The sequence below is a fragment of the Chelonoidis abingdonii genome, chromosome 3, assembly GCF_003597395.2.
Source record: "Chelonoidis abingdonii isolate Lonesome George chromosome 3, CheloAbing_2.0, whole genome shotgun sequence".
In the NCBI taxonomy this organism is placed as follows: domain Eukaryota; kingdom Metazoa; phylum Chordata; order Testudines; family Testudinidae; genus Chelonoidis; species Chelonoidis abingdonii.
This window is the reverse complement of record NC_133771.1, coordinates 7859407-7873135: the sequence shown is the minus strand read 5'-3', so window position 1 is coordinate 7873135 and position 13729 is coordinate 7859407. Positions and strand designations below refer to the sequence as shown.

At 43.1% G+C, this 13729-nt stretch overlaps 1 protein-coding gene across 2 annotated transcripts in view; it reads left to right on the top strand.

Moving 5' to 3' along the window:
• INTS9 (integrator complex subunit 9) overlaps window positions 1-13729 on the top strand; it is a 91588-nt gene that overhangs the window by 62181 nt on the left and 15678 nt on the right. For both annotated transcript variants that reach the window (XM_075063586.1, XM_075063587.1), the window contains 2 exons: window positions 8599-8770; window positions 11898-12022. In XM_075063586.1, coding sequence (XP_074919687.1) covers window positions 8599-8770; window positions 11898-12022 — 297 coding nt within the window. The remainder of the gene's footprint in view (window positions 1-8598; window positions 8771-11897; window positions 12023-13729) is intronic.

Sequence of the window (13729 nt, the reverse complement as noted above, 5' to 3'; positions counted from 1 at the left end):
CACCGAGTGTTGCTAGGGTAAAAGTTTCTCCGACGAACGTGCACGCAGCGCGCGCACACCTAACTGGAATGGATATGAGCAACACATCTCGAAGAACAACAGTTACAAAGGTGAGTAACTGTCTTTTTTGTTCTGTGCCTATCACTCTGGGATCCTGGTTCATGACTAAGGCTCCTAGGCACTATGGCAATAAAAATAATCCCTAAGGACAAACAGTATAGTGAGTACTGCTGATTCCACAGTAATGTCCTCTTAACACAGATGAGGGGTTTGTAGCTGCAACTGGTGTGTGCACTGGGGATTTGAACTGTCCTCTGCTGGCCCCTGGTGATGGAATCAAGGCTCTAGTGGGTCTCTTCATTGCTAATTCCTGTCGTTTACTGACCATTTTGCAAATGGAGGTTTTAAAGTGGTGACAAGTGCTCAGGCATATTGAAAATTTGGCCCATATTAAAAAGTGCATGATGAGTCTGCTAGTCCATCTGGGGCAGAGGTTTTCAAACTGAGACATGCCCCCGTTCATGGGAGTGAGCAGCAATGCCAGGCAGCTTGGGCCAGCCTCACGCCACCTCCACCCCCTGACTTTCCTCTTTTTTATCTGGGGTGGGGAGTGGAGCAACCAAAAATTGTAACTCAAAGGAGGGGATGGGGGGGAGCTCAGCTCAAAAAGTTAGAAAATCGCTGATCTAGGGCTTCTGGTAAGGTCATAAATGACTATAGTGAGGTGCACTTCAGGAGAACACACAGATCAAATTTATAGCCCCCAAGTTTGCTTCCTTTTATTTTATAAAATACATGGATCCAACTTTATTAAAAAAAGCAGTAAACACCTACAATCCACCCCCCAACGTACTACCACATCCCTGTGCAGGCTCCGGTGCTCTCCACTGTGCATTTGTTTACTCTGAGCATTTGGGTAGCTTTCAAGGAGGCAATTATCTGCTACTACCTTGATTGGTTCCCTGAGCTGCAGTGCAATCCTTATTGTGCTCCCATATCCACTGATGGTTTAATATTACCATGCTGTGTAAAAGGGGGGGAGGTGCATCTGGTTTGGTTTTGGTTTTTTTCCTTTTGGGAAATGTAGAAGGTAGACTGAAAAATGAAAAAACTCTGCTAATTGAGGGAGTGTGTAAGTATCTGTGCAAGGTATTTATATGGCCACTGTGAGGTAGGAAAGTACTAGTGTTCCCATTGTACAGAGGGGAATCAGAGGCTCAGTGACTTGCTCAGTGTCATACAGGCAGTACATGTGGTGGAGCAGGGACTTGAACCCAGTTCTCTCAAGTTCGAGGTTAGAGTCCTAACCATTAGACCATCCTTCCTCTGTGTGTGTGTGTGCGCGCGCAGGCGCACACAGATACATAATTTCTTTTTAAATCCATGAATCAATCATTTAATGGGAAGGGGACTGTTCAATGGGAACTTCAAGGGCACTGTTAATGAGTATCAGAAACATGAATTAAATGATCACTTGTATGGAAACAGCATTGAGATAGGACTCTTTGTCGTAGAATCATTGTGTGGTGCTTTTTTCAATGGTAGGTTTATCGCATTTGAACAGAGATCAACTGCTGAGCTCAGAGCATCTTTGGGAGAATAGAGTAAGAGAAATTACTCAAATACGCGTGCTAGTTATTTAAATGAGCAGCGGGAATGTGCTTGGTGCTGTATGCCAGTGGAGGAGGGCAGTCCTGGAAACTGATGCCTCTAGCCACAAAACAAATACAGTATGGGCAGCAGAGTCCAGTCTGCTCCTGAAACTGGATGTTCCCATTATCCAGATAAATGTCCAGTTCTTCTATTTTATTTTATTTTTTTGTCATTCTAAGCTTCTATCTTTGGGGGCAATACCTTGGGGGCAATGGTTTATGCACAGTGTGAAAAGTATTTATTTCCTTTTATCAGTTGCTAATGTGTTGCCTTTAACATTTCACTGCTTGACTATCCCATTACTCTTATTATATGAGAAGGTAAATAGAAGTACCTGACTTGCCTTCTCTACCATTCATACACCTCGACTCTCTCCCCTTTTCTGTCTCCTCTCTAATCTAAGCGTTCCCAATCTGCTCAGTCTCTCCAAGCCTCTAACTCTTGTCACCAGCCTTTGAACCCCCTTATTTCTGCTGTATTCTTTGTGAGATGGGATGATGTAAAATGGACATGGAATTCTACCCCTCAGAGCACCCTAAACACTTCCTCTCCCTCCTTGTTGTTGACGCCTTTCACCTAATTGTAGCTATATAGCATATCTCCTCCTCCCCTTGATCATTGCATAGAATTTGTTGTTCTCCTGGAAAGTGCTGTTTCCTAATGTCACTGAATTGATTGTACAGGGAATCCCACGCTTCCACTATTGCAGGCCAGAAACACAGGGTAAGATTTTCAAAGCGATCTAGTAATAAAGTTAATGGAAATTGGATGTTCAAATGCATTGAGCAGCTTTGAAAATTTCTTCCTTTTTTCTTTTACTGGAGCAGCAGTTAAATGGGAAAGTTTTCAAATGAGTTTCTCCATAATGGCTGGGCCTGCAAGTCTCTGCTGCAAGACAGTTAGTATCTGCCAGTAGGATTTTAGTGGACGCTGGAGCCAGTAATTTCTCAAGAGGAAGAACAGAGGTATGGGAAGGGCAGTATGATGGGAAAGCATTGAAAAATTGTTGACCGATATCTGGACAGGTATCGCCTCTGTTCATACAGTTGTGCCAGTTCCGTTTCCACAAGCAGTTTTTGTGACTGAAAGGGCTAAGAGATTGTACTGAGGCAACTTTGGAAGCGTCTACCAAGTTAAAAACAAAACGTAACAAATATTTTGTGCTTAGGGGATTAGTAAAGAGAGAAAGATGGAGTCTTTTGTCTCCAGGACACTGCTTTGACTCTAGGCCAGAGAAAAAATTTTCAAATGTGACTAAGGGCTTGACTATACATGAAAATTAATCTGGAATAAGGTAGGGTGTGAGTTTAAAGCAGATGAATCATTCTTGCTTTAAGTTTGTGTGTGGATACTCTTATCCTGAAATAGGAGTGCCTTACTCGAAACTAGCTTAATTCACTGCAAAGGGGAAATGGCTAGAAAATAGGCTATTGTCTTTTGACTGCAAGTAGCTGGGGAGGAAGTAATTTGGATTGTTTGCTATGGAAAAACTAGCACTCTCTGGCTTGATCTTTGTTTCCTTCCTTCATACACTGGCTCCAGCTCACCATATTCAAAGCAATAAATACCAGGAATTAAGTGATGCTTCCACAGCAAAAGGCCTCTGTTAGAGGTGGCCTACAGAGAGGACAAGGAAGGTGAAGTAACACATGCATCACTCCCTCCCTCCTTGATAAAATAGAGGCATAGCTATCAGAATTTTTGGATGCAGAACACACACAAAATAAATGGCAATAAATTTTGGCTTTGCTGAACAAAGAATACACCATGGTTACATAGATTTATCCAGTTTATAGTAGCAGTTACTGACCCCGTAAATCATGTCTACTGCGGTAACGGGAAGCATAGCCATTTGGGATTTAAAAAAAAACACACAACAAAAAACTCACCATAATTTAGGTTCAATACACTTTACTGTCTCTTATCTCTTAAGCTTTCAGTCAATAAAGAATCTTTCCACAGAAAGAGAGGTCCTAAATGTTTCATGTTTCTGAAAGCTAAAGCTTCAAGACACAATTTTGGAGATACTGATTGGATAAGCACCAGCCAATGCTGCTGACCCTGGCTTGTAGCAGATAGTGCCGTTTTTAACATGGTTTGGTACATTGCTATGCTTCTCTATATTTTTTTATTAGACCAACTTTTGTTGGAGAAAGAGACAAGCTTTCAAACTTACAGGTGCTCTTCTGTGTAAGTGAAAAAGCTTCTCTTTCACTAACTGAAGTTGGTCCAAAAAAAGATATTACCTCACTCACCTTGTCTCTCTAATATACTGGGACCAACATGGCTAGAAGTGCACTGCAAACAATTCTCTTATTGTAGACATTTTGAAATGTGTTCATGTAGCCCATTTCCTGTTCAGATCTCAAAGATGTTTATAAATATTCACCAATTAAATCCCCCTAATACACTAGTGAGATAGAGAAGTATTTGTTGTTAGGCCCATTTTACAGATGTTTCTCATGGGTCTCTAATGTTTTTAGGTATGGCTGGCAGTTATACTACCTCAGGCCATGGCTTCATCAGATATTTAATATATGGAGATATACCTATCTCATAGAACTGGAAGGGACCCTGAAGGGTCATGGAGTCCACCCCTCTGCCTTCTCTAGCAAGACCAAGTACTGATTTTGCCCCAGATCCCTAAGTGGCCCCCTCAAGGATTGAGCTCACAACCCTAGGTTTTGCAGGCCAATGCTCAAACCACCAAACTATCCCTCCTCCCCTCCCCTCCCCTCCCCTTCCCTCCCCAATATCACAACTTGGAGCAGGCCTGGTCAGTAACTTGTTGGGACCTCCATGAAACACACCATGCTGCAAGGTGGGGATTCAGTAAGTAGCATTTTCTTGAATCAGTCCTGAATGAATGCCCCCATACTTGATGATGACCTGTTCTGTTCATTCCCTGAGGGCACCTGGCATTGGCCACTGTCAGAAGACAGGATACTAGGCTAGATGCACCTTTGGTCTGATCCGGTGTGGCCATTCTTATGTACTGTGCTGAAGGATACAGTGGTGCTGGAGATATAAAACCAAGGCCCAAGACATTTGTTATCATTTAAAGAATCTCTTGCTCTCATGATAAGCACAAGAAGCTGCTTTGAAGATGCTCAGAGGCTTGGAAGGTGGATTAGTGAGCAGGGTGCAGGTGAGATGGCCAGAGTTGCACAACAAATTAAATGATCACATAATCTTGGACAATATAGAACTTGCGTACATTTATAAAGATACATTTTACAATGCATCACATGTCTATGAATCTAAACATATGCAGATAAAATAAGTCAGGTCTTTGATCATCTTCTGACTTAATGGTTCCCCCAGTGCTTAGCAAGGCTTTGAGTGCTGTGTGTAAAATCTTATATTAGAATGGGAGATTGTGGATCTGTTTACTAGTAGAGTGATTTGGGATCTTTGGAAGAAAGGTATTATATAATTGCCAATCATAGGATTGTCAGTAATTACTGCAATTTTCCTGGAGCCTTTCCCTGGTTCTGTGGTACATCACACATTCACTTTGGTTTCCAGAGTATAAATTCCCCACGTACTCCACTGAAACAAGATTTACAACTTCAGGTTTAGGATTTTGACATAGCTCTGACATATGCTGCAGTTAGCTTTTGGAACTGTTTCCCTTCTAGGATTTATTGGATTCCAATCATTTACAGGATAAAACGTGTTTTGCCTATTGTCTGCTAAGCCGCTCTGCAGCCAGCTCTTATTACTGGAGGCAACATTTAGATTCTAAATATTGCACTCCAGGTGCTTCAATCAGAAATCTTTACCAACCTTAATTATAGGAGTGTTTGCAAGACTGAGTGCATATTAACTGCCACAACAGTCATTGGATGCATATTTAAATTTTCCATTTAAAAGCTGAATTGGAATTCGATATTATTGTCAAGTTGCAGGAGGTGGGGTGCCTCAGACTTCCATGTTGTAAAGATGTAGAGGAAGTCATAAGCCCTTTATGATGTTGTGGTTAATTCACTGTGATCCAAGAGCCCAAGTGGTAAATATAATGGACGGGCCTGCATGAAGTTTCCATCCTGTACATCAGACCCCAAAGGTAGTGCTGCCAGTCAAACCCTGCTTGTGATCCATTCCTGGGCTGGAGTATAGTTTTACATTGCCTGTGCAGCAGCAGGCAGGCAAACCAACGACCAAACGCATCAAAGACAAAATTGTTCCAGAAAACCCTTTAGAAGAAGCTGAAAAAAGAGAAGGTGGAAGTGAGAGAAGAGGAGAAAGTACTTATTTGTCCAATGTGTAGCAGGGCTTCTTTCATAACCTGGAATTGAGGGCAAGTTTCTGTGTTGCATATTCCAGTGTCAGTATTGCATTGACTACAGCAGGGGTAGGCAACCCATGGCATGCATGCCAAAGGCGGCATGCGGGCTGATTTTCGGTGGCACTCACGCTGCCCAGGTCCTGGCCACTGGTCAGGGGGGCTCTGCATTTTAATTTAATTTTACATGAAGCTTCTTAAATGTTTTAAAAAACGTATTTACTTTACATACAACAATAGTTTAGTTATATATATTATAGACTTATAGAAAGAGACCTTCTAAAAATGTTAAAATGTATTACTGGCACGTGAAACCTTAAATCAGAGTGAATAAATGAAGACTCGGCACAGCACTTCTGAAAGGTTGCCGACCCCTGGACTACAGGGACCTCTAGTGGTTTAGCCTGACTAATTGCAAACAGTGTTCATTGCTGCTGAACTTGATAACAACCTGCATATACGGTACCTCCAGAACTTGTGGGTGGATGGTGGTTTTTATTTCTTGTTCAGATCCTGTGTACCCAAGAAATGTTGTTGTTTTACAGCAGAGGCATTCATGTTTCTTAGCAGTACAGAAAAGGGATCAGTGCTGCCCCAAGAAACTTAGAATCTAAGTTAAACATAACATGGCAAGAGATAATAGATAAATAAAAGGGAGCAGAGCTCTGGAAAGGCAAGAGTTACAGCAGTGAAAGACCACGAAATGTTTATTTTAATGCACTCTTCCTCTTGGTTTCTCTTCTAAAATTGAATGTAGTACAATGGAGACCGGTGTCCAGAATGAAGGTCTCTGGCTGTAAGTCATGGCATGCAAGTTGGTGTGTATAGTGCCATTCACTCACAAGCAGGATTGTGCAGGATTTCTGTAGAATAGCACAGATGGTTTTGGAAATGCATTGCTTGAGCCTGTGTTGTAAATTCCTACATCCTGAATGACTGCTACATTTGGCAGCAGACAGCACTGTGTGTTCGGGGGTGGAGGGGTTAAATTAAGAGCCCCAGTTCTTTTATATACTGACTTGCAGGGAAAGAAAAATCACTCCAATGTTTCCTTTGACTTTATTGATGTATTTAAAATGTTTCATTTTCTCAATTTCTTAAACCATGGACTATGCATGAAACAATTTACTCAGATAGCAATTTCCTCAGTTCAGAAAGTCAGGGTGTTCAGAGACTATGGTGATGGAGCATATAAGTACCGAGAGAATCTAATCAGATTGTGCCCGGAGGATACATTTATTTATTAAATACAAGCTCCTCCCAACACTCTGGACAAGTTGGATCCTCATTTTACAGATGGAGAAACCAGAGGCAGAGGAAATAAAACAAAGCTCTACTCTGAAAAGTGGCTTCATAAACTTTGCACCATCTCACTAAGGGGATCTGCCCCCTGTGTGTGTTCAGTCATAGCTGGCTGACCTTAGGGGAAAAAAGTAACTTTTACTGCATTTCTTTAGTCTGGCAGAGCCAACCTAGCTAAGAGAGGGCAAGCTGGAGTGTGTTCCTTCTTGTGGCTCATCAGAAGAGGTTTCCTGTGATTTGAATCTGTTACATCTAAATCCAGTAGTGACAGATGTTGCTGAGGGCAGAATTTCTCAGCATTAACGTGACCTGCAAAGAACCGACATTAACTCTTGGATCCCATAGTGTGTTCGGTGAGACAGCAGCTAGAAGGAGCAGCTTTTTACCAGTAAACTGAAGATACTTTACTCTGAAAATCATTGAGAAGCACTACATGGGGAACCTCTGCAGAACCACCTTTCAGAATAGTATTACAGGAAGTCAGGAGCATAATTCTGAAGTTCCCAGGTCCAGCCCTATGCTCAGCTCTCCAGACCACACCTCCCTCAGAATGTTTACTGCAACAGTGACTCCATGAGCTCAAGTCTTATAGAATATATGGGAGTGAGCTGTGTATGTTGTGTTGTGAGCAAGACACGAGAACTCATTCTTCCGCTCTACTCTGCGCTGGTTAGGCCTCAACTGGAGTATTGTGTCCAGTTCTGGGCATCGCATTTCAAGAAAGATGGGGAGAAATTGGAGAGGGTCCAGAGAAGAGCAACAAGAATGATTAAAGGTCTTGAGAACATGACCTATGAAGGAAGGCAGAAAGAATTGGGTTTGTTTAGTTTGGAAAAGAGAAGACTGAGAGGGGACATGATAGCAGTTTTCAGGTATCTAAAAGGGTGTCATCAGGAGGAGGGAGAAAACTTGTTCACCTTAGCCTCTAATGATAGAACAAGAAGCAATGGGCTTAAACTGCAGCAAGGGAGATTTAGGTTGGACATTAGGAAAAAGTTCCTAACTGTCAGGGTGGTTAAACATTGGAATAAATTGCCTAGGGAGGTTGTGGAATCTCCATCTCTGGAGATATTTAAGAGTAGGTTAGATAATTGTCTATCCGGGATGGTCTAGATAGTATTTTGGTCCTGCCATGAGGGCAGGGGACTGGACTCGATGACCTCTCGAGGTCCCTTCCAATCGTAGAATCTATTAATATATTATAAATAACCAGCTATATATTGGGGTTGGGGGTGTGTGTGTTTGTATGTATATATATGTATATGCATAAGCATACAGACATACACAATAATATAATAATAGCCAACCATAGATGTGTGAAAAGTTGGTAAAGTCTCATTATTATTTTATTTCAGCTCATTCAGACAAACAAACTGAAGCACTATCCCAGTATCCATGGAGACTTCAGCAATGATTTCAAACAGCCGTGCGTTGTGTTCACTGGACATCCCTCCCTCAGATTTGGGGATGTGGTGCACTTTATGGAGCTGTGGGGAAAATCTAGCCTTAACACTGTTATATTTACAGGTAAGTGAAGTGCTGTTGACAGTATACAACTGATAGTGTGTCATACGTTCTTGTTGGACCAGATTCCGAGAGCCTCCCTCTTTCCCTGGTGTGATGACTTCAGTAGCAGCTTGTTCAAGTAAGGCTCTCAGGATTGACATTGACAGATAAATTATACTGCATTTCATTCCTGTTAGCCCTGTGGAGCTGATTCTTGCCCTGCATAGCCAGTCCTTGCCTTTTGTAAGCAAGATCTTTGTATGTACTGCAGTAAAATGCCTACAAGAGATCAGCTCTTGGATGAAGAGCATTAGCTCAAGCTGATCCCTGCCAAGGCAAAAGCGATGCTGATTGGAAATGCTTTGATGAGCTGGCCAAGACTTTGTCTCCAACTTCCATCAAAAGCATACAGCCCTTATTCATCAAAGTGGTACAAAACCTCTGGCTCCTCTTAGACTTCTTGCTACTCTGGGATGACCAGGTCGACTCAGTTTCCAAAATTCCTCCCTTTACCTCTAGCTTGCTAGGAAACTTCATTCCTACCTTCTGCGGGGACCTAGCCACAGTGATCTATGAGTTGTCACCTCCAGGCTGGATTACTTTAGCTAACTGTATCTGAAGCTGAACGTGAAGATGATACACAGGTTCCAGCTGGTCCAGAACAGGGCAGCCTGCTCTCTCCCTGACTCAGGCACTGAGAGCAAGCCTGTGCTCAAGTCCCTCCACATTCCCCCAGTCAGCTTCTGATGCCAGTTTAAGGCCTTGGTCCTAATTTTCAAAGCAATTAATGGATCAAGCTCCTGCCGTGTCAAAGGCTGATTGTGATCTATGAACTACTGGGACAGGTGCATTCCTCTGGGACAATGCAGATCCCAAAGCCCAGGAAAAAGCACATGAGAGCTGTGAAGGAAACAATCTTCCAGAGTTGATCAGAGTTTGACCATCATTAGAAAATGTTGCAAAGCCTTCCTCCTTGAGAAAGCCATTCCACCATCCCTGCCCCAAGCAGAGTTCTGGCCCTGTACTGGGAAAAGTGCTAGAGACTCCGCTTTTTTCTCTGGAAGGTGCCCTGATACTATGGTGAGGAGACAGCTCTACAGACACTCACATGCATCTCCATTGGAAAGGCAGGATATAGTCCCCCTATTAAACAGACGCTACATTTTGTCACTAATGAAAGCCAGGAGAGGCCTATCTGCAAGCAAAGCATGAGCCCTGCTGAGTGACTCGCTGTGGATTTTTGTACCATACTCCGTGTTATCTGGGTAGTCACTCCATCATCAGCTGCTTTAGCTCTGATTCCAATAGCTGGCAACACTGCCATATAGCAGCATACTGCTTTGGAAATACCAAACCTCATGCCTATTCTGGACTCCTTAATTTGGGGCCAGGTTCTGATGTCCTCACGTTGATTAGTACCTTACTCCATAAGTAGTCCCATGGAAATTAATGCAACTACTCGTGCAGTACGGTATTACCCAACATGAGCAAGGGTAGCAGAATCTGGCCCTTACTGAGAAGGTGTTTCATTCTGAGCCTTTCTTCAAGGAGAAGCAATTGTCCCATCAGATACTAAAATGTAGTCATTTTGAGATCTGAATGAAATAGAGCAGGTTCTCTTATTTATATAGCTGCTTCACAATGCTATTAGGAGACCCTAAAGCTGCTGGCCAAAGCTTAGCGCGTGAGTGAGCATTGGCACTGACCCAGCCTATGTGAGGCCTCCTGAGATACGCAGCATTGCATCCACTGTGGTTTCTTATAGTGAGTTTAGTTCAGTCTGGGTGTCATTGACAGCTCTGCGAAGAACAGCCTATTCTCCAGACATGGGTGAGACAGTGAGGGAGCAAGCTTTTCCACATCCTTCCCCCCACGGTCCCTCCAGTGAAATTGAGGCTGTCATGGTCTTGGGGTCCCCAGGGAAGGTTTTAGGGGGGACCAGAGTGCCCCAAAACACTATACTTTTGGGTGGTGGCAGCTATCAGATCTAAGCTGGTAATTAAGCTTAGAGGAATTCATGTTGGTACCCCATTTTTTTTTGGACTCTAACGTTCAGAGTGGGGAGTTATGCCATGACAGAGGCACAACCCAGCATTGTGCCTCACTGCCAGATTTCCTCCCCTAGTTCTCCACAGGTGGAGGAAGTAATCCACAAGAGTTAGGTGTGTGTTTTTGTTTGGGTTTTTATCACTATGTCTCCTAACTCTGTTCTGAATCGGCATCATGGCTGTACTTACACTTCCGCAGTTGCTACCTGGGTGGAAAACTGTGGGTCTGAATTTTCTAGCGTAGACAAGACCTAGGAGTGTGATGGAAGTTTGTGGAAAGTTTCTGACTCTCTTTAAGTACATGCCCAACAAGGATGCCAGTTAGTACCAGCCATTGTGGGTTTAGTGAGGAAACACCTCTCCCCTAGAAACTGGTCTGAGGTCACTACCAAAAATCACATAAGCTGCAGAACAGCCATCTGATGACAGCAGCTTTCAGTCACTACCACCTGTGCTAGAATGCACTGGTAGCATGGAGGTAAAAAAGGTGAATATCCTATTCTATTGTATGCTGTCCTGAGTTGTCCAGTTCTTACAGATCCACTAGGATTATGGTAGAATATTTGTTGAATAGTTCCTTATTCTTCCATGAATCTAATACTGACACCCAGCCTAAACTAAAAGGAGTAATTATGAGGAAAATGGTGAAAATGTATTTGCTGAAGGTGACACTTATGCAAAATCGTCTTGAAATATGAAATGTTTGTGTTGGATTTTTGTGAGGCTGAGAAACCAGGCCACTCAGGTGGGTTTGTGATACTGAAAAATGGTAAATTGTGCTTTTTTTTTTTTAGGATCTGATTAAAACTAAGAGATGCTGTTTTTGTCTTGATTAAATTTGTTATAGAAAAATCAGACATTAATGCTTTCAGATGAAATGGTGCTGCTCTGTTGCTTGATTGAGCTAAGACTAATTGTGAGCATAATTTTCATCAAATTAACTGAAAATAACTAGGGGGGGTAAAAGAGAAACCCATAAGTGAATTAACATTGCCAAACAACAGCTTGTCTAGACTAGAACATGGTAATAGGGAGAGGAATTGGGCAATCTTTGTTCTTGAGACATCAAATATCTTCTGCATTTTTTTTCCCTCTCCTAGAGCCTGACTTTTCTTATCTGGATGCACTGGCTCCTTATCAACCTCTGGCTATGAAATGCGTTTACTGCCCCATCGACACAAGACTGAATTTTATTCAGGTGTCCAAGTTACTCAAAGAAGTCCAGGTAATGAAATCTCTCTTGCTTTCCCTTTATATTTATACACCTACACCCACCCACCCAATGGATACTTTCACTGTAGATGATCTTTATATTAAAGAAATGACTTTCTGTTTTCTTGTTTTGCCAAGTCTCTAGAAGAGAACACACAGCATATGCCTCCTCTTCTAATAGCCTGCACTGAAATATGTACAAAGAGGCCACCAGTCTCCAGACAGTGGGCTTCAAACATTTAATGGCTCACTATGCAAAGTAGCAGTAGGTGTGTAGCAGAAAACATCACACATTTCCAAGACTGAGCCTCTTAGCAGTTTATAAACGCAGTCATTTTTCCCTTTGAATCTTTCCTGCTTGTTTAAATATGCCCTGGATGTGTGTGATAAGTATTTATGTCCCAAAAGTGCAAAGTGTGCTGGGTTCCCTCAGCTCCATCAGCTTCAGTTAACTCCACCATTGCCTGGTCCCTCAGGCCTATAATCACAGCCTCCTCTTTGATACGGATACTGCACTTTCTGGACGTTCACATCCAGGCCATATCCAAATCCTGCTGCTTCCTTTTTTCTCTCTGGCCAGACTGCCAGAGCTCTTCTTCAGACTGACATCTCCCACCTTGGCTACCACAGTCTCCTCTTCAGTCTTCCCGGCATCCACCTCACCTCACCCCACCCCACCCCACCCCTTTCTATTCAAAACGTTGCTGCTAAAATTTTCTTCCTGGCTCATCCCTTCAATCATGTTACCCCCACCCCTCCTCCTGTTGGGTTCTTCTATTGGCTCCCTCTTCAACACATCCAACACACATGATAGCGTGAGGGGTTGTGAAAGAACAACCTAGCCAATCATCTCTTCACATTGTGAGCTTCCCCTTCACTCTGTGAATGATGGCAGATCCCATTGTTCGCTTCTTCCATGTTGCCCTCCTCTGATAAGTTCTCTATGAAGCCTCCAAATGGTCCATTTGGCTATATATGCAACCATATATTCCTTCTCCTGTCACCTTTGTCTTCCCACCCTCCACTCCCTTATATTCTACACCCACCTACGGTGACCAGATGTTAAAGGGAAAATATTGGGACTGTCACAAGGCAAGGGGGTGGCGTTTTTTTTTTTCTTTTCTTTTCTTTACACTCACCCATCCGGGACTTCAGCAGCAATTCAGTGGAGAGTCTTCAGTCGCGGACGGTCTTCGGTGGTATTTCGGCGGTGGGTAATAAACCTTGCCGCCAAAATACCGCCGAAGACTGTCAGCGACTGAAGGACTCTCTGCCGAACTGCCACCGAAAACCAGGAAACAAAATATCGGGAAAAATGGCATCCCGACCGTACTCTGTTCGGGACGCGGGACAAACTCCTCAAAATTGGGACAGTCCCTATTTTATCGGGCCGTCTGGTCCCCCCACACCCACCTGTGGTATTTTGTCCCTATTTCATGTGAAAGCTTTTTGGGACTGTCTTCAGTTTTGTACAGCACCTGGCATAACTATTGACATTTACTTGTACTCAAATGCTGTCTCAGGACACAGTCAGAGTCCGTTATGCTAGGCGGTGTACAACACGTAACATAACAGACTGTCCCGATCCTGAACCGCTTACTCCAATCCTGATTAAGGGCGTCTGGATGCTACTGGAACACAACTAATGTACAACCATGTTGCAAACCTTATAATTGCAGTGTCAGTATTTGCATTATATACACCTCCTAGGCCAGTGCAC